At 34.3% G+C, this 21787-nt stretch overlaps 3 protein-coding genes across 10 annotated transcripts in view; all 3 read left to right on the forward strand.

Annotated features, from left to right (window-relative positions):
• LOC115419975 (uncharacterized) overlaps positions 1-1360 on the forward strand; it is a 43542-nt gene extending 42182 nt beyond the window's left edge. For all 7 annotated transcript variants that reach the window (XR_003935479.1, XR_003935483.1, XR_003935481.1 and 4 more), the window contains 4 exons: positions 214-264; positions 431-508; positions 617-691; positions 1297-1360. The gene's annotated coding sequence lies outside the window, so the exon portion shown is untranslated. The remainder of the gene's footprint in view (positions 1-213; positions 265-430; positions 509-616; positions 692-1296) is intronic.
• Positions 1361-3396: 2036 nt separating this feature from the next.
• Positions 3397-10584, forward strand: LOC115419977 (uncharacterized). Its single transcript, XM_030135054.1, has 16 exons — positions 3397-3685; positions 3921-3947; positions 4156-4428; positions 4737-5027; positions 5143-5442; positions 5761-5811; positions 5978-6055; positions 6193-6264; positions 6339-6413; positions 8104-8211; positions 8399-8417; positions 9149-9168; positions 9257-9297; positions 9430-9484; positions 10273-10313; positions 10413-10584. Exons 1-16 carry the CDS (start codon positions 3652-3654, stop codon positions 10506-10508), a joined length of 1581 nt encoding a protein of 526 aa, XP_029990914.1. The 5' UTR covers positions 3397-3651; the 3' UTR covers positions 10509-10584.
• Positions 10585-16016: 5432 nt separating this feature from the next.
• Positions 16017-21575, forward strand: LOC115419888 (uncharacterized). Of its 2 annotated transcripts, XM_030134955.1 has the most exons (10): positions 16017-16053; positions 16315-16341; positions 16479-16775; positions 17222-17518; positions 18341-18397; positions 18981-19049; positions 19538-19597; positions 19703-19786; positions 20267-20368; positions 20477-21575. In XM_030134955.1, the coding sequence occupies exons 1-10, from the start codon at positions 16023-16025 to the stop codon at positions 20527-20529; spliced, it is 1077 nt and encodes a 358-aa protein (XP_029990815.1). In that variant the 5' UTR covers positions 16017-16022; the 3' UTR covers positions 20530-21575. The 2 variants fall into 2 exon arrangements, with proteins under 2 accessions (XP_029990815.1, XP_029990814.1); XM_030134954.1 differs by having other exon boundaries at positions 20267-21575.
• The last annotated feature ends 212 nt before the right edge of the window (positions 21576-21787 follow it).

Raw genomic sequence — 21787 nt, forward strand, 5'->3', positions numbered from 1 at the left:
AGACGTCTAACTGTAAACTGTTTCAGTTTAGAGTCACTTTTTTTTTTTTTGGTGAATTCAGTGAAATTTACAGTATATACTGTATAACAAAAAGTCAAATTCAGAGAAAAGTTCAGACAAATAATATAAATAGCTTTTCATTTGTATGCAAGATATTTCAAATCATACTAAAATGACAGACACCAATCAGTGTTTCCTTTTTTCAATTGTTAGATATTGTCAACACAGAGTCCAACAAGAAACCAGTTCTCACAATGACACCAGGTAGGATCCACTCTACATGTCCACTGTTTTCTGACCTGGTACTTTTGATCCTGTAACTCCTGTCCATGAGATGCTTTGACCATTTATAAACCATGTGACAGTAGCACTTCTAGAGAAGAAATGTATATGATAAAAATTGACTTTACTTTTGTTTTTTGTCCTTGAGAACTAGTGACTGATTTTACAAACATACTGACCTCTGATGCGTCTCCTCTAAACCCGACATCAGAATACAACACTGCAGGTAAGATTCTGAACAAGAGCACATACAATAAAATGTTATATATGTTATAAATGTTTGTGACTATTTATTAGATCAGTCACCGGCTCATACGTTTGTTTGTCCTTTTAGAAATAATGACTGATCCCACCATCAGTCTGACCTCTGCTGCTCCTCCATATCCAACATCAGAACACAAATCTACAGGTGAGATTCACAACAACAGCATCAAATACTCAGCCTCAACCTACTTCACATGCTCAGTTGAGAAATGAGAACAGAATACTTCACACATGATGCTTCTTATTAACACTAAAAATTCATTATTTTTATCATACATTTTTGTTCTATTTTTTATTGTCTTAAACATGTTCACCAAAAACTGGCATCATGTATTTGATATATCATATATTACTGTATATTATTATAATATCATGGGATGGATGCCATAGACTGACAGAAAGTCTTTTTACATTCTGGAAGAGGTGAAACTGACTTTATTTTTCTAAAAACAGAAACATGGATGTGGAATTTGCTGATAGTTGTATGTGTTTGTGAGGGATCTGTGGGCGTCGTCTTGCTGGGATTGATAGCTCTGTTCGCTCAGAAATGTATTGGTGAGAACCAAATATTTCAGTGGCTGATGGACAGTGGACATCAAATAAATATACTTATATTATCATAAAAATGTATTAGGTAAACTGTATATTGTAAACTGGATCTCAAAAAACTGATATATAAGATGTAATGATTTTAACTAAAACACCATGCAGAAAAACCCCCATTAATATCTGGTTCACTATTTTTTTTAGAATAACAAATACAACCAGAATCACACCAAAGGAGGGAGCTCATCAGTCCAGACCCACCGTGTGCAGGACTGAGACGTCAAATCCAATCACTGTGTCTTGTTTTTATTTTGCAAAGAAGAAGACATGTTGTCATTTATATGTAAATTAATAGATGTTAATCATTAGAAAACACATTTACTGTATATAACTGTAAATTGTATTTACTTCATTGGATTTGTAATAGATGTAAATAAGAAAACATGAAATGACAACATGACTAAGAAATATAAAAACTGTGCATAATTATAGTAAGAAATTGAAATAAATATATAAAGTATTTTTGTCTTATTAGTTTAAATAAAAGTTAGTTTAAATGATAAGATAATCTGAGTGCTGCTCCAAAGGAAGAGCTGCACCCACTTAAAATTACTTGTAGAAGAGCTGTTTAACCATATTATTTTCAGGAAAATTAAAATTACATGTTAATTTACTGTCTTATAATACTCATCCTGTCTCCTATAGTTCACATCAACATTTAGTCATGTTGTTTGTAAGTGAACTTTAACTTCTGCATGACTATGTTCACTTCCTGGTTTCAGGGTGATGGACTGATCAGTGTATACGTGGTTGTTAAAACTGTTGCTGAGCAGGTGATACAAGGCTGTGCTCTCATTGGAGAATGTAAGATTCATTCTGGGTGCATTTTTGTGCCCTGCAGCCAATCAGAGTTGTTTTTACTTGTCATTGTTACATGATTGGATGATTTTTGCAGGATTGCCAAGTTGCCTTGAGTGAGATACACTTTCAGGACTCCAGAAATAACAGGAAGTAGTTGATTAACCCACTCTGATGTCACAGATAATAAAGTTTAGTCGTGTTCAGTCCATTACATCTCTGTTTAGTCACCTCCACCTCTGGGTTTTACACCACAAGGACTGGAGTAGGAGGCCAAACACCACTTGGCTTTTCAACTATGTCAGTCATATACGATTATGAATTAGCAACCGACTGACACAAAACTATAACTGCTGTGTTCATATTCTCTTGGGAATCTGTTTTCTTATTGTTAAACTATGCTACTTCCTTAAATGTTTAATGTATGATATTTAGTGATATCTAGTGGTGAAGATGCAGACTGAAAACCCCCAGCTACTCCAGCTGTGGCCACTAAAAACATGACAGACCCTCCTTGGAGTAGGTGTTTGGTCTGTTCTGGGTTGTATATTTAAAGAAAAAATAGCACCGGTCCCTTCTTGGTAGGAGCTTTTAAGGCACCTCAGAGTTACTGCTTGTTACGGAAAAAAAAAAAGAAAAAAGAAAAGACAATAAAATTCAGCAAAACAAGGTGGTTCAACATGAAGGTGGGACATTCACTCTTCACATATCAGTGCCTTTTCTACATAACAGAAATATTGTCCTTATTTTCTGGAGATTATATACTCATAGAAGCGTAGCTATGAATATTATATTCTATTTCTTTATTTTGATCCACTTGAGTTTGTATTCTATTTGTTGGTTGCTTGGATCCCCTATCTATAAGCACTCTTGCTTCTTTGGGGTTCCCTTTCATGTATATCTGTTGTAAACTGCTCATGTATATATATGTTTCTTTCTCTGTGCATCAATAAAAAAAAAATCTGAATCTTACACACTGAACTCACAGCTGCACCCAGTTAGCTTAGCATAGCTTAGTTTAACACTGAGAGAATACAAATCCGCTACTCACTGGGGTCATCATTTTATCTTAACATATCATACATGCATGAAATGTATTGTAAATTTGCTGTGTTATACATTTTTTCTTTTTTGTCTTCAAGAAAATAAAAAAAAAAAATGTGATAAAAAAAAAAAAAAAACAGCTATCATCATTGTAACAAAAGCCACCACTGGCTGGTAATCTATCTATCTATCTATCTATCTATCTATCTATCTATCTATCTATCTATCTATCTATCTATCTATCTATCTATCTATCTATCTATCTATCTATCTATCTATCTATCTATCTATCTATCTATCTATCTATCTATCTATCTATCTATCTATCTATCTATCTATCTATCTATCCATCCGTCCGTCCGTCCGTCCGTCCGTCCGTCCGTCCAGACAAACAATAAGCAAGAAAAAAGGGGAAGGTGATGAACACTCTTTAGTTTTGTGTATGAGAAACTCAACACTACACTAGAGTTGATCTAAATACAAAGCACTTATTGGGTCTTTTCAGTGGTGTCACTGGTGTGGGAGGCCTTTTTCACCTCTGTGTGTGGTTTTCTAGAGTGAATCAGGGAGTGACAAGTGATCTGTAGTTTGTGTAGTCAGATAAACCAGTTTAGCCTTTAAAGGACTATAGGACATTTACATTTTTATGCTTTTATCATGGCTGGACATCTGCTGATACTCATCCTCACATGTGAGTTTAATCTCTTATTTGATTTTCACTTTCAAAACAGATCCATTTAATCAAACTCAAATTGTGTCTCTATGAAGCATAAAACATCTCTGTTTTCAGCAAAAACGGAACATAGTTGTATAACTTTACTAAAGTCAAATAATGTACATGGCTGTTATATTAGAATGAATGATTTTAGTAAACTGTGTGGAAAAAACAGTACATTTTGTATTTCTTTGTTTTTTTTCCCCAACAGATTTAGTTTTTGAAGTAAAAGGACGAGGTATGTAAGTTCTTGACTTGACTTTACGAAGTCTGATGTACTGCTATAATTGTATTATTGTAGTCTATTAATATTATTTTGTTGTAATATTTTCATGCAGTTTTATACTCTGATAGTATAATAACCTCCATTGATCACATTTAAATCACATTTTCTATTCATTAAGTGATCATACAGGTATTAAATCTATGTATTTTTAATCTTTCAGTTCTTCGTGCACCTAAACTGTTGGTTGATCCTCCAGTGATCACAGAGAAAGCCACAGTTACATTAAACTGTCAGACTCCATCACCTGTATCTGAGTGTTTCTACTTTATTGGAAGACAACCTGCTAAACGGTTTTCATGTCTGAAGAAACTGACAGGAACTGAGCTGTTGTCAATTGTGAAACAAAGTCCACCAACTGAGATTAATGTAAAATGTTTTTACTTTCAAAAATATGCATCATCATACAGTGACTCATTCTCCATCACTGTTCAATGTAAGTATCAGCAAAAGCAACAAGTTGAGTTTTAATATGAATATGAACCTCTATGCTGTATAACTGTGTACTCTAAATTAACTATAATTTAAAAGTAAATACAGTGCAAGTATTTGGCACAGCCTTTTTTCATTGCATTGTTATTCTAGTTTACTTCGGGTACAAACACTGAAAGATTCATCACAAATCTTAATCAGGATTTATTAACGTAAAGTTCATTTAAAGAATCACATTAGGAAAAAAAAAGAAAAATAAAGTCATAAGTCATATTTTCAAGTATTTATTTATTTTATTGTATATTTTTTCAGCTCTTTTTCCACCTACACTGATCATCGATCCTCCAGTGATCACAGAGACAGACTCAGTTACATTAAACTGTCAGACTCCTTCATCTGTGTCTGTATCCAGGTGTTATTTCTACACATTAAGTGGAAGAATTTTAGGAGACTCATCATGTGTACAGACACTGAAAGGGGCTGATCTGATGGTGAATCAACATCTTCCTGTTGAAGTTAAACTAAAATGTTATTACAGTGTAAACCACAGGGAGGCTGATTCTCCGTCTCCACACAGTGCCTTTACATCTGTCACTGTACAAAGTAAGTGTTCTTATGTTTCTTTTATCTTTGAAGGTAGTCTTCTGTCAGTGACTGTACTAGTTTGTTCCAACAGCTTATTCATTGTCATTTATACTAAACTACTTATAATTTTTAGGTCAAAAACCACAGATAAGTGTTCATCGTGATGAAAGTTTTGTCATTGTGTGTTCACTACCTGAACATGTGAAGGATGACACACGATGTAACCTGTACTTTGGAGAATCAACTCGTCCCCAAATAACAGCAACTACCTGGGGTAAAAAGACCTCAAACAAACAGAGGATCTGCCAGTTTTCTGTCCCAGTGAATGAGTTGTTGAGATTCCTTGATGTAGTCCAGAAGAAAGATGTGAGCTGTGATTACAGTTTGTCAGACAGCTCTGTGTCTCCTCGTAGTGATGGATACAGTTTGACTGGTAAGTCACCATTCAGACGCTGCAGAGACTGAACTGTATGTGATTCTATTTCTAAAATGAGCTGCAGGTAAATATATGAAATGGAAAACTATCACATATTGTATCTACAAAAATGTACTTATGTCAATTAAAATGGTTAAAAATATAATCAAAATGACATTTTATGGCCACACTGTATCTGTGATGAATACGAATACAGTTATTAAGATGTCTAACTGTAAACTGTTTCAGTTTAGAGTCACTTCTTTGTATGCAAGATATTTCAATACATACTAAATTGACAGACACCAATCAGAGTTTTCTTTTTTTAATTGTTAGATATTGTGAACACAGAGTCCAACAAGAAACCAGTTCTCACAGTGACACCAGGTAGGATCCACTCTACATGTCCACTGTATTCTGACCTGGTACTTTTGATCCTGTAACTCCTGTCCGTGAGATACTTTGACCATTTATAAACCATGTGACAGTAGCACTTCTAGAGAAGAAATGTATATGATAAAAATTGACTTTACTTTTGTTTTTTGTCCTTGAGAACTAGTGACTGATTTCACAAACATACCGACCTCTGATGAGTCTCCTCTAAACCCAACATCAGAACACAACACTGCAGGTAAGATTCTGAACAAGAGCATCAAATACTCTCAGATACAACACAACACTATATATGTTATAAATCTTTGCGACTATTCATTAGATCAGTCACCTCAGCCTACTACACAGGTTCACACTTTTGTTTGTGTCCTTTAGAAATTATGACTGATCCTACCATCAGTCTGACCTCTGCTGCTCTACATCCAACATCAGAACACAAACCTACAGGTGAGATTCACAACAACAGCGTCAAATACTCCAAGATACATTATAACACTGTTATAAATGTTTCTACTTATTAGATCAGACACCTCTGTGTACTTCTAAAGTGAGTGTTTTGAATGTGACCCAACAAAAGCAAGACTCAAGTAATAAAGGTGAGAAAATGAAGCAAAATACCTCATACATCTCACTAACACTAAATACTTAAATACTTCTTTAATTTTAGATATTCAGTCTCTTCCACATTTTATTTTCTGCTGGTAGTTTCTGAACTAAGTAGGAGTTTGGAAGACATTGAGATTTAGATTCACTTAATTTATCCCAAAGGGAAATATGACTGTCCTTTAGCTAAATTAAACAAAATACAAATAAGATTATTAGATATAATATATAATAACATAAGATAATAATTAGTACATTCCATCACAATGACTGTCAACCACTTTCACTATTTTTATGACGTGATGTTGTCTCTTTTTGTTTTTTTATTGCACTTTTATCGGGATTGGGTATAGTTCCCACTCATTTTTGTTTTATTTCCTTTTAATTATTTAAAGTAAATATTTATATTTTTGCCTTTAAAAAAATTTGGTTTTGTTCGTTCACTACTGTTTAGTTAACTGGTAACTCACTACTGTTCTAACTGTCCCGATTACTGTCATAGTACAAAGAAGTTGTTATTATTATTATTATTATTATTATTATTATTATTATTATTATTATTATTATTATTATTATTAGTATTATTATTATAGGGCCTGGCCAAACGAAATTGAACATCAGGTTCAATTTCTTTTTAATCTAAAATAATATTTTTGATTACTCAGCATAAAAGACAACTATTTCTAGTTTCTAAAACTGTCTTAATTTAATTTGTACCTGAATTACAAGTGGATAAGAAAATATATGAGAATAAAATGTAAATTAAGAATGGTAAAGGTTGTAAATGCACGTATACAGCATAAATTCAGAGTGTAAATACCAATGTGTAAATAAATATGTTCAAAATATATGCCTGTGTCTAATCTTATATTTTATAATAATCAAATACTATAATGATTTTGAATGTTATTTATTATAAAAAAAAAAAAAAAACAGCTGAAAGATGTGTATTAAATATAGTAATGAAACATATGTGGCCAAAGACTGATCATTTGATCAGTATCGTAATAAAATCTTTGATTATTTTTATGGTGCATCACCTCACTCGAGTCGCCACTGTACTTTTTTGGATTCTCACTCCATAACCATGAATTAATGTCTTTAAAACTAAACTAAAAATGATATCAGTTACATTTTTGGATATATTGTACTTTCATATATTAAGAAAAGTGTGGTATGCTAAATATTTGTTTTTTCCAAACCTTGAATAACTGCTGTATCTTTTTCCTCACTTCCTTACTTTGTCAGTGATGATAAATTCATGTTTTTATTAAATATTTGGTTAATTATTCCTTAATGGCATGTTAAAGAACTTGCTTAGACCCATAATTTGAGCTATTATGGTTGTTTCTAAATTAATTTTTAATAACAGATATGGAATGATTAGTATTGCTGCACAGTGCTTTTCCACTCTGTTACTCGCTTGGCCAGGCCCTATTTCTACAACACAAAAAATACATATGACTTCTTGCAGGATTGACATGTCACAGTCCAGATACCTGTTTTTAATATTTCTAATTTAATTTACATATTCACATACATTATCACCAAAGCATCACTGTATATTGCATAGTTTACATTGTGCTGTGACAGGCTCTGATGTGAGCGGTACTGTAGATTATGTAAATCTTTCTACTTTCATTAAGAACTGAAAGTGATGGTTGTTTGTGGCCTTTTGTTTAGAAACAGTACCATGGATATGGAAGTGGGTAATATTAGTGGCTGCCTGTGGAGTTATTCTGGGAGTCATCTCTCTGGGACTGGTAGTTTGTTGCAACAAAGGAAAAAGTGGTGAGAACGCTCTCGATCGTGTTGTATCATAAAAGTCTGAATAAACATGTACATCCAGTGTATACAAATGCAGTTAAAGTTGTGTTTTCCATGACAACCTCCATCCATTAAGTATTCAGATTACCCTCTGTGTTTTGTTTTCCCCCAAATGTTGTGATCTAAATGCTTACTTTGTTTAATTTTACAGATAAGTGCATTCATAAGAGGTAAGTCTTAATTTAAAGTTTCTCAAACTGTGTGACTGGGTTCTTTTCACCATCACCACACTTTACCACAGATCAAAGCATGTTCAAGATCTACATTCCAGAGTTACAGACATAAAGGCCCAGCTTTACTGAAATGAAAACAGGCCTTATGTTGACAGAGTCCAGAAGTGTCGTCTCTGGACTCGGAGTCACCTGGGATGGTCCACCACTCAGTGGAAACATGAATTGTGCTCAGACCATCCATTATATTATGTTGCACACCATGTTTGTAGACTTGTCTGCAGAAAAAATGGGGCCAAATCACACCTTCACCATTTCTTTATCACTTGGTGCCTCCAGCCTTGAAAGAAATGGTGATAAATATTTTACTGTCCCATTTTCTTCAATGTGTAAGAGCCTGAATGTACATGAGGAATGGATCTATACTTACAAACATGAATGTGATATATGAATGAATACATCATGTCAAAGTACATTTACTTTTCTTTTTTGATTGGCTTTTTCCATATAAATTTGTATTTGGAGTTGAAATAAAATGAAAGTATCAGGACAGGTTTTATTTATTTATTTTTTTTTTAAATTTTGATGAAGTAATTACTTATTAGTGTTACATTAGACTATTTAATGCCCCAAATTGTGTTGGTCTCATCTGTTGTTTGTTTGTCCTGCATTCTTGTACACTGACAACATGGTCTTTATCAAAAACATTTTTTCTTTCTTTATTCCTTCAGGTCACGAGCAAAAGGGAACGGTAATGTGCACATACATTGGTCATGCAGCATCACAGTATTTGCAAACCACATTGTTCCATATTTTATGTGTTTTGGCCTCTGTTGCAGGCGACTTAATGCTCACAACACAACTTCACTGTGGAGAAATGGTAACTGAACAGACTTGATCTATTTTCTGTAATATTACAATGATAAAATAACTGAGTTGCAGCCTCATGGGAATCAGTTTCTGTTATTATTGTGTTTTTTTCTCGCTTAATCAAGACTTTCTCCATTTTAAGGGAGAGGATCCTCCTGCTAACAACACAGCCTACAGTCAGATCACCTGTGTACCTGGTACCTTCAGCTCTACTGTTGAGCTTTTCATTTTCACCTATATGTACAGACAGAGATTATGTTTTTATCTGCATATTTCTATGAATACTTTTTCTACAAGTGTCATAGCTCTCAGCCCATTTGCAGAGTGAAGGGTGTAGAATGTAACTTTAATATGAAGTAATTTGGAAAAGCTTTTAATACTTGGTCATTACATAAGAAAAGGCAACAATAAATCCCTTTCCTCTATAAATTCAACATAAAAACAGTAGTAACATAAATGAGAGGAAATGCTTGAAAAGAATTACAGGTCTCATGATCTATTAGAGATCTAAATCTGGAGTATATTTTTGAGTCAATCAAGATAAAGGTCTTTTAGTTTTAGTCACTTCCTTTTTTTATTTATTTATTTAACCTTTATTTAACCAGGTTGGTCCCACTGATATGGGGGGGATCTGTTTTTCAAGGGAGACCTGGCCAAGGCGGCAGCCATACAGTCACATAATTACAGTTTTACAATAATAAAAGCATTTGCAAACAGGAAAAAAAGGAACAATCAGTTCAAACATTTACAGACCAACAGCCTTGATTCCAGAGGTTTAACACTGTCTTTAAAATCAGTCAAAGGAATCAGTGTCTGTTGATAGAGATCAGGCTGAAGCTTGTTCCAGGTATCAGGAACTGAAAACCTACAACAGTTTGAAAGTGTTCATTGAGGTTTATAGGTAATACAATTACACATTTTATGGGACTATTCTTTTTTTTTTTCTTTTTTTCTTTGGTTAAACAAGTGTTTTTTCTTCTGGCAGGTTCTGAAATGTTGAACGAGCAAAAGCCTCAAAATACAGATGTGAGTGAGCCCTGCACTGTACTAAACATGACTACTGTACAGGTTAAGAGATACCATCTATGTGAAGATGTCTTACGGTTGTTTTTTTTTCTCTTTTAGCCTGATGTATACCATGTTTATGCCACTATCCCTGATGATCAAACCTCACCTGCTGATGGACTGGGTATGTTTTATAGCACTGTACAGGCAATATGAGACAAATGCACAGCTTGGCCAAAAAAACAAAAAAAAAAAAAAAAGCAGAAAATGAAAATATTCACTGTAGCATCTTTTCAAGAATTTTATATAATATCACAACATTTATTCCCATCCATTGTTGCATTAATTGTTCTTGAATCAGTGATAGGAGACTCAAATTGCTTTGTAAAGATTCTCAGAGGAGTTCAGGTCTGGACTCTGGTGGAAAATCCATGTGTGAAAATGATGTCTCATGCTCCTTGAATTGCTCTTCACAGTGTTAGTCTGATGAATCCTGTCATTGGCATCTTCCCAAAATAAATATCCTTTGATAGAAAAACCTGCTCATTCAGTATATTCAGGTTCAGCTAACCACATGTTTTTGACACATAAAGTTGCTGAACTTTGACCTGACAAAACACATCAACCCCAGATCATAACACTGTCCCCACAGGCCTGTACTGTAGGCACTAGGCATGATGGGTAATCACTCCATCCCCTTCTCCTCTCAACGTGATGCCCCCACCACACTGGAACAGAGTCAGTCTGGACTCCTCAGACCACATGACCTGAAACATAGTCCAGTTTTTTTGCTCTCCAGCAAAATTATGGTTTTGAAGAAGTCTCTGTTTTTGTTTTTTTTTAGCATATCGATCCCATTTTTCTGATTAGAGTCACTGATAAATTTAATCCCTATCCCTTTAGTTCTCTTCACACTGTGTCTGTGGAATTTCTTTCAAAGGTTCACGTTATTTCTAGTCATGATCACTTCTGACACCAGTTCTTCCCTGCAGACGATGGCTCACTATCATTCCTGGTTTTAGTCATGGAATCCGAAAGAGAATAATATTGGGATATGTCTTTTGATATTTTGTTTAAGAAATGAGAAGTTACTCATTGCACCAGTTAGGATTAAATAAATTGTCCCAGATGAAACATATTAATCACTGCATTATTATTTATCCAATGTAAGGATCTTACCTTTTGGTTGTGTTGGGCTACATCAGTGTTTCTCAAACTGTGGGGCGGTCCCCATAGAGGGGATGCGAAGGCTTGCCAGGGGGGCATGGGATCACTCCTGAATCTTTTTTTCTTCAGGTTAAAAAATGTAACAGGTGGAACTAATGTTTTAGTGTTGGAGCACCCGGGACTCGTATTAGGGACGTACAACAAACAAATCTACTGCCATGGTGACATGTCACTAGACTAGACAAAGAGTTTAGGTTTGGAGAATGGACAAGGATTTGACTGTAAATGAAAAATGTGCAATGTTTGTGTTTTTGCACAGTTTGTACTTTAATGTTCTGAGATGTGCAATGTAATGTATGTTCATTGCAGCCACTGATATGGTTAAAAGGTTCATCTTTGTTGCCAAAATTTGTTTGCTGTTCTAAAAAAAGAAACTTTATTGTCATAGTTGTAAGATAATTGCACATTTCCTATTTTTATTTGGATAAATATTGTCTCAGGGGGCAGTCTTATTGAGTTCATTTGCATTATTCAAACAAAAATGTAAGTTATTTTTAATTTGCACAACAAATTATTCAACGAAGAGTAAAAAGTATTGTTACAATATTGATGTTTCTTTGAATAAAATTTATAATTGCACCACTGTTACAATGTTGTTGGGGTTGAGGGGGGCTGGAGATTTTTCATTCTCCAAAGGGGGGCCTGACAGAAAAAGAGTGAGAACCACTGGGCTACAATAATAAGTCTGTGGAACATGAAACAGTGATGAATTTTTTTCTTGAATAAGTTTCTCACTCAGCACCTTACCAACATTGAACTTGGACCATTTTCTTTGACAGATTGTGTAATTTTTCAACAGCATCAATCTGACTTTACCTTCATTACCATCTCTTGTTGTGATTGTTAAGCTGTGTGGAAGAGAGAACATAGCTGAAGTTAAACTGTGTCTTTTCAACTGTTACTTGTACTTTTCATGCCTATAATTCAGTGCAAGAACATGAATATGACCAGGAAGGCTGTATTAAACTTATTCTTAAATGAAATGTCCTCTATATCTAAAGCAGCAGGGTTTTCATTGTCTTTAAATGTGTCTCTGTCAATCAGCTGTATTTAATGGCAAAAATGACAAGATAAATGATCATTTCTAGTATAACCTGAGCTTTTGTTTTTGTGTTTGCATTTATCTATGTTACTGTTACTGGTATATGATGATAATTTTATGAAGTCATTTACATGTCACATGCTACTGCTTGAATGGGCAGCAGTATTTTTATTAGAGTTGTTTCTACTGGTGATTACATTCATTTACAATTGCTCATTTATTATTAACAGCTAAAGTAATTTACATTTTTAGATTACTGTTATGATTCAGTCCATCTCCATCTGTGATAACAAAACCTAAAATCCTGCATCTAAATGTATATCCAACTCATGTATTAAAGCAAAATCATCATGATCCAACAAACTTCCAGCCAGTGTTTTGTTTGTATTTACTGCTGTTAATGACAAACTTAGGACTAATAACTAATTCCAGCACGACAAAGACAAAGACCATGCTGACTGTGTTCTTATCAGCTCCAGCTTGTAAAACATACATGGAACAACTTTGCACTAAACATCAGGTGCATTTTCAGTTAACATATGGTGCTTTTTTGTATAACCACTTTGTTACACTTCTAGGTTGTGAAACTAACACTACCGGTCTCTTCACAGACCACATAGTTTTTTTAGCTAACCATAGAGAAGACAAAGGCCACAGTGTACGTGTATAAAAGTACCAAGAAGTGTTAGTTCCTTGTTATATATGTTAAAGCATTACTTTTTAACACAGCTTTTGAATGGTAATGTGACAAAAGCCGGGTAATATTTTTTTGTGAAAATACAAAGTATTGTGAGATTTAAAAGATATTAATTTTCGATCTTACACCCCATCTTCGAAAAATAATTCTGTCCAGATGACAATGCAGAAATAATTATGAAGTGATGCAAACGCTCAGACAGACTTGTTTCAGGTGGACTTAAAACTGTGGACACAGTGGAGTATCCTGAACAAAGCACATGCAGAGGTTTTAATCTGTCATAAAACTGAGCAGCAGAGACAAGTTATATTACAAACTGAAGTTTCTTAAGTGTCAGTTCAGGTTGTCAAAGTGTATTCTTTACATTATGTGGATTTGGTGGTCTTACACCACCCCACCTCTCTGAGCTCCTTCACACATACACACTGACTCGCTCTCTCAGATCAGTTGATCAGCTGCTCTTGATGGTGCCGAGAACAACCTGTAAGTTCTGAGGATATCGGGCCTTTGCTGTTGCTGCTCCCAGGCCTCCTCGTTGCCTGTTTTTATTAACCTCTTAAGACCCAGCTATGGGTTTTCTGTCCACATTTGTGGACAAGAGTTTCACAACTTTATACAAAAAAAAAGGAAAAGAAAACTGTCCACCACAAAGGCCATTCCATAAAATTTTTAAAAACTGCTTCTGAAAAAACTGTTGCATCATGATGTTTCCAATATAGGCACTTATTTAATAAAAAACTAAAAAAGCTTGCTCTTTGGTGACATTTCATGGGTCTTAGGATGTTAAAATCTCTTCTTAAAACCCACCTGTTCTCCATGGCTTTTTAACACTCCTGCAATGTTGACATTTTGTTTCTGTTTTTATATTTTAACTTGTTTTATTTTAATTGATTTTATTGCTTCTTAATGCTTTTATTAATTTTATGTATTGTGCTTTAGTCTTCTGCACAGCACTTTGGTCCACTGTGGTTGTTTTAAGGTGCTTTATAAATAAAGCTATTTTCAGAGAAGTTTGAAGTTCTGTGTCTGTCTTTTTTTTTTTTTTTAAGTTGCTCCTAGTGGCTAATAGTGGTATTATGACTTTAAAATGCCTCTGACTCTGCTTCAGTTTGAGCTGAATTTTCCTTCTTCACATAATGACTTTACATCTGTCACTGTACAAAGTAAGCTACTGATAAACACTAATCTATTTATTTTTCTAAATGTCAATATTGCATGGCTTCAACTGTCTATAAACAAGCGATGAGAGTTTATACTAAAATAATTATTTTAATGATGAACCACTGAACATTTAACAAACACTTTATATTAAGCATTGGATTGAGGGCACCTTTTAATACTATTTTAAATGCTATTGATAATTAAATTAATCCAAGTCAGACTTTGGTATAAAACCATAATATTGCTTAGATATGGAGTTGTAAAAAATGATGTGGGTTAGACTTTGTTATGGACTTTTAAGTTGATTAGCACAAATTATTTCTAACTATAGAGAAATAAGAAGATATGTCATTTTTTCTCACTGCTGACTGAAATTTTCAGTCAGAGCCTTCCTTAGTTATAAATCTTTCCTTTCCATGTGCCAGAATTTCTCAACTGAACTTACCTATTTCATCCAGTTTATTCTGTAAAACCTGAGACTTTGTGTTAATGCATCTTGTTACAACCATCTGGATGGAGGAAGCTAACAAGGAAGGACCACTTTCACCTCAATTTAAAAAAAATAATGACTGTTATATTGCCTCAAAGCATCATTTTATAAATTAAACATGATCCTTTTCTTTTTTTAACAAAAAAAGTAAAATATTGCATCAAGTATTTAACATGCACTTTTTACAATCTGTGAGATATTTTGAACTTTCTTGCCCTACATTAATCTGCAATATGTCCCCTTTAAGTGTAATACTTTCACTTTTAAGACATCCCAAGCTTGTTTTCCACAGCAAATATTTAATGACAGCTACTCAAAATGAAACAAATGGTACCAGGCACAACAAACCCCACCCCTCGCACATATTGTAGCTTATTTTGGCATCGATCCAGCTGATGTCATCATGTCTATGCATGTGGTGATGTCAGAATATCAATTGCCTCTGTATATGTGCCAAATTTGAAGTAAATTGCAACAAAATGGATATTTTTCTAGACATTTTAAATTTCGCCCATTATAAGTAAATGGGAGAAAAACAAGATTTAAACAATTCATACAAACATACGTACATAGATCTACTTTTGTTGTTGTTGTCTGTGTTGTATAATGTTACTGTCTTTTTCTTGTAATGTTATGTTATCTTTTTCTTGTATGTTATGTAATGTCTTTCTTGTAATGTTTCAGTCAGTGAAGACGAATTTCCCCACGGGGACCAATAAATTAAATCTATAATCTAATCTATTTTAACTTTTACCTACTTTTCCCCAAAATGTAACCACATCTATTCTGAGTCACTGGTAATCTATAAACCCAATTTGGTATGAATTCAACCAATAGTTTTGCTGCTAAAGTGTAAACAAACAAACAAACTGAACCAAAACCAATACAATTTTCTCTTGGTTATCTGTCTGTGTGAAGCAAATAAACCAGATGTACTCAGGGCTTTATAAAGGTTGTCACATATTCAACTGTGCACAGTGCTGTGGTTTTTCTGAGTGTATTATTTGTTTTAGGTGCTTGTGGTTTTTCTGAGAGCAGGATATATTAAACAATATGTCAGACTCAGACAGACGTGGTCTTGACATCTGAATAATTACACTGTTCAGTTTCATCATGGCTCAACAGCTGTTGTTAGTTGTTCTCAGTAAGTTAAATCTCTTTTCACTTACTGTTAATGTAACCAATGTAACCAATATACAAATCTACAGGTAGAATCCAATATGCAAGGAACAAATTGACGGTGATGATATTTATTGCTTTGTATTATATTGCAGCACTGGAAATCTGACAGAATTGCACAAGAATTAGCATGTATTTGAGTCTTTGCGATTGTAATTAGTAACTTTAATTTTAATAACCACCATCAAGCTTAAAATTTTTCATTTACATATTGTTCCTTCAGCAGGTGTCTTTTTTGGGTTCTCAGTCCAAGGTCAGCTCTTGATTTTATTATTTTTCTTTTTCAATTTTGCACTGCTACATCTACAAATAATGGTGGAGGCTCATTATGAGTGAGTTATTTTTTGACATATATATGTTAACATCTATCTTAAATATTTTTTCTTTCAGTTCCTTTTCAACCTGAGCTGACTGTGGATCCACTGCTGATCTCAGAGACAGACTCAGTAACACTGACCTGTCGGACTCCACCATCGGGTCCTTTCTCTCAGTGTTATTTCTTCACAGTTGGAGGACAAACTCTCCAACGTGTCTCTTGTCTGCAAACGCTGACAGGCAGTGAGCTGCTGTTGATGGCGAACCAGAGCTCACCTGCTGAAGTTAAAGTGAAATGTCTGTACACTGTGAAGAACGGAGGAACTGAGTCTCCGTCTATGCCAAGTGACACCACCACTATCTTCATTGCAAGTAAGTAAATACTGTTTTAATCTGTTGTCTGCTTCTGTATTACATCTAAGATTGTAATGGTGTCATGTTGTTGGCGTGGATTTATGTGAAATGACTACATTTATATAATTTTCTATATATTTTTATTATTATACTGAATGAGAAATCCCTCCTCTATGGCTTTGTGACTTTAGTTTATTTTTTTCTGTTAAAGCTTATTAACAGGACATTTCAAGGGATACACTGAGTTATATTTGTGCAGATTATAAAGCCATTAGAGGAGGATCTGTGATTTGTATAATTTGTGGCATATAAATAAAATTAATCTGAATCATAGACATTTAAACAGCCTAACCTTATTGTATTTTATGCATCTGACTAACCCCAACTCCCTAACAAATGCAGTTTTCACAGTTAAAAACCATAATACACCTAAGTTTTAAAACACGTTGTTATTCATCTTTCAGCTCTTCTTCCACCTAAACTGATCATGGATCCACCAGTGATCACAGAGACTGACTCGGTCACATTAAACTGTCAGAGTCCGTCACTTATTTCTGCGTCTCAGTGTCTTTTCTACATTATGAGTGGTGGGATTGTCAAAACCTTGTCTTGTCTGCAGACACTGACAGGGTCTGAGCTACTGTCGATGGCACATCAGAGGTCACCTGCTGAGGTGAAAATGAAATGCTTCTACACTGTAAAACATGCAGAAATAAATTCTAGATCTCCTGACAGTGACATCTCCTCCCTATTTATTGGAAGTAAGTAAGTGCTATTTTCAGGTATTATCAATACAACATCTTACAAGGTATGGCATAATTTGCATGTGTGTATTTTTACTTAGGTCTAGGGTTTCTTTTTTGGTTATGTATAGATTTGACTGAACTGACTGTTACTTTTACATATCTCACACTCACAGATGAAGTGTAACTGACAGACTATGACATTATATTAAAAACAGTAGTTTAGAATATGCATACAGTACATGTTCGTATTCACTTATTTGTACATATTAGAGATTGACATGTAGGACATTTTCAACTTCACAGTAGATCGTTTTGTTTTATATTGTTTCAGGGCTAAGACTTACCATATATTTTTATTTTAAGCAACAATTAATCCTGTTAGACTCACGTCAGGTGACAAACTCAACACATTCAATAAGCTATAGGGCTTTTGTTGCAAGTTATGTCTTTGTTCATTTGAGGAACTTGAAACCCACTTTTGCTGATTTCCTGAACGTCTCAGCCTTTCCACACACAGTGTACAAAAATATGGTCTACACATAAACTGGCTGTCCCATGTTGTGTTTATATTTATTTGTACACTATTGCCCATAAAGTTCAAATAATTTTATTTTTAGACACATTTCTCTTTCTATTCCCATTTATACACATTAGTAATCACCTTTGACCCGGTGCAATGACTACATACTGAGTCCCAGTTACACTTTATCTGTGAAGAATAAATCACATTGTCACACTCGTTTCATGTGTAAAGGTAAAAACGTTTTATTCCAACTTTATTGGAAACAGTGAATTTGTTAGAGATTTAACACCAAACTATATCATCTCTTACTGTAGATCCTGAAATAAAACCGAGTGTGACCCAAACAAAGCTGACATTTAGTACGTCCACAGGTAGGTCACTTCAACCTCTGGATTCCAACGTCTATTTCATATTTCTCCATCATTTAAAACATCATATCAATAAAAGTGACTAGTTGAGTTTGAACATAGGGATCTGAAGGAAATTATGAAGGAAAGATTATTACAAAATGAGCACCAGAGTATTTTTTGAGTAAGAACAACCACGAGGACACCGATCCTCCGTCTCCACACAGTGACTTTACATCTGTCACTGTACAAAGTAAGTGTCTACAGTGAATTCAGAGTTAAAATCTGTTTAATAACCAGGTTGTTTCCATAATAAGTTCCAGCTGCTATATTCTTCTGTAAATGTCAAGACTGCATTGTTATTTTAGTTTACTTAGGGTACAAACACTAAAAGATTCAACACAAATCTTAATCCGGATTTATTGAAATAATGGTCATTTAAAGGATCAGATGAGGAAAAAATATGAAAAATAATCATATTTTCAAGTATTTATTTATTTATTTTATTGTAATTTTTTTTTTCTTTTCAGCTCTTCTTCCACCTACAATAGTTTTGTACATTTTCGTGTTTTAACTGTCTTCTTTTAAAACTCTCTGTGTATTGAAGATCCAAATAAAAGAAAGGCAGCCACTGAAGGCCGCTCTGTCTCAGAAACAACATTGAAAAAACCTACAGGTGAGTTTAAGTGTAACCCTTGATACAATTAAATACATATCTCCCACTGTCTGCAGTATGATGCTCTATAGTAAAGTTATGTACAATATTAAACTGCATCAGCAATAATAATAGGACATCACATAATACTAACAAAAAAAGATAGTTTAAGTACAGTTATTCTCAGAGGACAAAAATTACACCAGAATTCAGAATAAGGTATATGATGTAACATATTAAACTATGAATAAACAGTTTAGAATCATTTTAGGTTCAGGATTGTTTTTAATCTTATTTATTTTATTGTTTAACAGTAAAATTTCAGTCAGTGTAGAGGATTTTGATTATGTGAACTCACACAAACAAGAAGCATGAAGCCTCGGCTTTTACTACATTTATCATATACAGTAAACACACAGTCTGACTGTCCATGCAGTTGTGTACATTCTCATTCTTGTGTGTTTAGATTTTACAGATTCACTGTTCAATGCTGTGTTCTGTCACTGTAGATGCTGTTGAAAGAGAGAAAAGTGTGACTCAGACAACGCTGATGTTAAGACCATCCACAGGTCATTTTCACCTTTGAAGAAGATGCATTTATTTCACATATGTTCTGTACTGATCACTTAAAGAGTTTTAACATACTTTCTATACTTTCTTGTTTTAATCACTAGATCTGAGTGTTAACACTTCCAGAGCATTTACTGCTTTAACTCATCCTGTGAAACCAACGTCAGGTGACAAAATCAGCACATACTGTAAGCTACGGTTATTGTCAAACATTTTATTTTCATTTTAGGAAAATTAAATATGCCTTTGTTGGCTCCCAAAACTGGTCCATAAATGCAACAAAAATCACTGTTACTTCAGTGCTCATTTCTCAAAAAAACCTGTAAAAAGTGACAGAATTTCTCAGTCTTATCCAGTATTCATTCTCTCTCCTTAAGAAATACTGATAAATGATCATCCTCATGTTTTAAACTGAATAGACATATGAAAAATAAATGCCAGTTGAAGTCTTGGGGACATAATGGATGCTCTGTGATACATGTAAATGAGTGTTAGTGGCAGCCTGACAAACCACTGCACACTATTAATTTCTTTTAGACCCTCAAGAAACATATTAAACCCACTGAATCTAGAGTCTGTGAGTGAAGGAAACCAGCTGTGTGTTGTGTGTTAAGTTGTCGTGTGTAAATTCAATGTGAGACTTGTTCATTTCTTCTCTCCTGCGACAGACAAACTCATATGGATGATCAGATCAGCTGTGATCTTAAGTGGAATAGTAGTGGGTGTTTTCATTGTGGTGTGGACCCATTTTTACACCAAATGGATGACTGGTAAGACTAATAATATTCAACACAAACAGTTGGATGTTAAATCAAACTTCATTGTGGGATTTTTTTTGTTACCACAAGTGAAACTTTATGCAAAACTTAATTTTGTAGATAAATGTCAACAGCAGAACCTCAGAGAAACCAAGAGGACCAGCGAAGAGTGACATAATGGACTGTGTTTAACCTTTAAATGATGTTCAATGCTTCACCTGAAAGACAACCTTTATCACTGCTTCTTTTTTATTCAGCTGCATTTGTGTATTTTTGTATAAATGTGTGTCCGTGATGCCCTTCCTCTGTGATGTATTACCTTTCATCCACATTTTTGGATATTTCATTCATTTGAAATGTTGAGTCCAGTCTGAGATCTTTTCTCTTCTAACACAGAGTCACCTCATACATGTGGTCAAACATGTGATCAACCATATGAGCTCCTGCAAAACTCCAGTGAGTTCAATGAACTAGTTACACTTCCCATTTATATCAACTAAAGAAGGGCTATAAAAATAACTGGGAGAGCTGGACCAAGTAAAAAATCAAAAACGTACCACTTCCATGCAGAATGGGATGAGGACTTTTTTTTCCCTGATCTATCAGTCTATCATTGCTTTTCCAAAGAAGGGAAATGTACAGAGGCACTTTGGAACTGCTTATAAAAACTGTAACACTGACTTCCCTCCAAAAAGCCTAGAAAGAGCCTAGAATCACAGTTAATCAGAGAGCAGTCATTTTTCCTACATGCACATTAGTAAGTCCAAATACCATCCCACCATGACTGATGATCATTTCTTAATCTGCTTGAGGCTGGTTCCAGCAGCTGCTGTCCACACTATGAAACCCTGGATGAATCTATTCAGTGGAAGTCATCAGAGAACAGGACTGACCACAAATGTATTGAACTGCATTGTGTCATTGGCATTATGCAAGGTCTGCCTATTAGGTTGTATTTATAAAGTATACTCAGTATATATGTGTAAATGACTGTATGTTTGGATATTTTTAGTGTTGGTAAATCTTTCTTACATTTTAAGTAGCTTGTAAGCTGTAAAACTGTGTGCACTGATCTAGAGGGTCTGTGTTGTTCACCTGTGCCGGATATGCTGGTATTGCCTGTTTTTAAATAGTTGGTCATTTGTCATCAAATAACCATCATTTTCTGTTACAGAAACACTGGATGTTTCATGTCATTTTAAAACCTTTTTCAGTCACTTTCAGTAATGTTACGTTCATATTAAAGCTAAAAGTTTAGCTTTTAGTGCCATTCTGGCAACTCAGCTGATACATTACATTTGTAAAACCTGGTCCTTTAATAAAAGGTACATTTTAATATCTCTTCATGTGTGTGAATATTTGGTGTAAGCCACATTGCAGCCTTTTTAGGTTCATGGCCTTTAAGGAGGAAGGAAGTAAAAGCACTTTCAG

Source organism: Sphaeramia orbicularis, chromosome 5 (assembly GCF_902148855.1).
Source record: "Sphaeramia orbicularis chromosome 5, fSphaOr1.1, whole genome shotgun sequence".
Lineage (NCBI taxonomy): Eukaryota > Metazoa > Chordata > Actinopteri > Kurtiformes > Apogonidae > Sphaeramia > Sphaeramia orbicularis.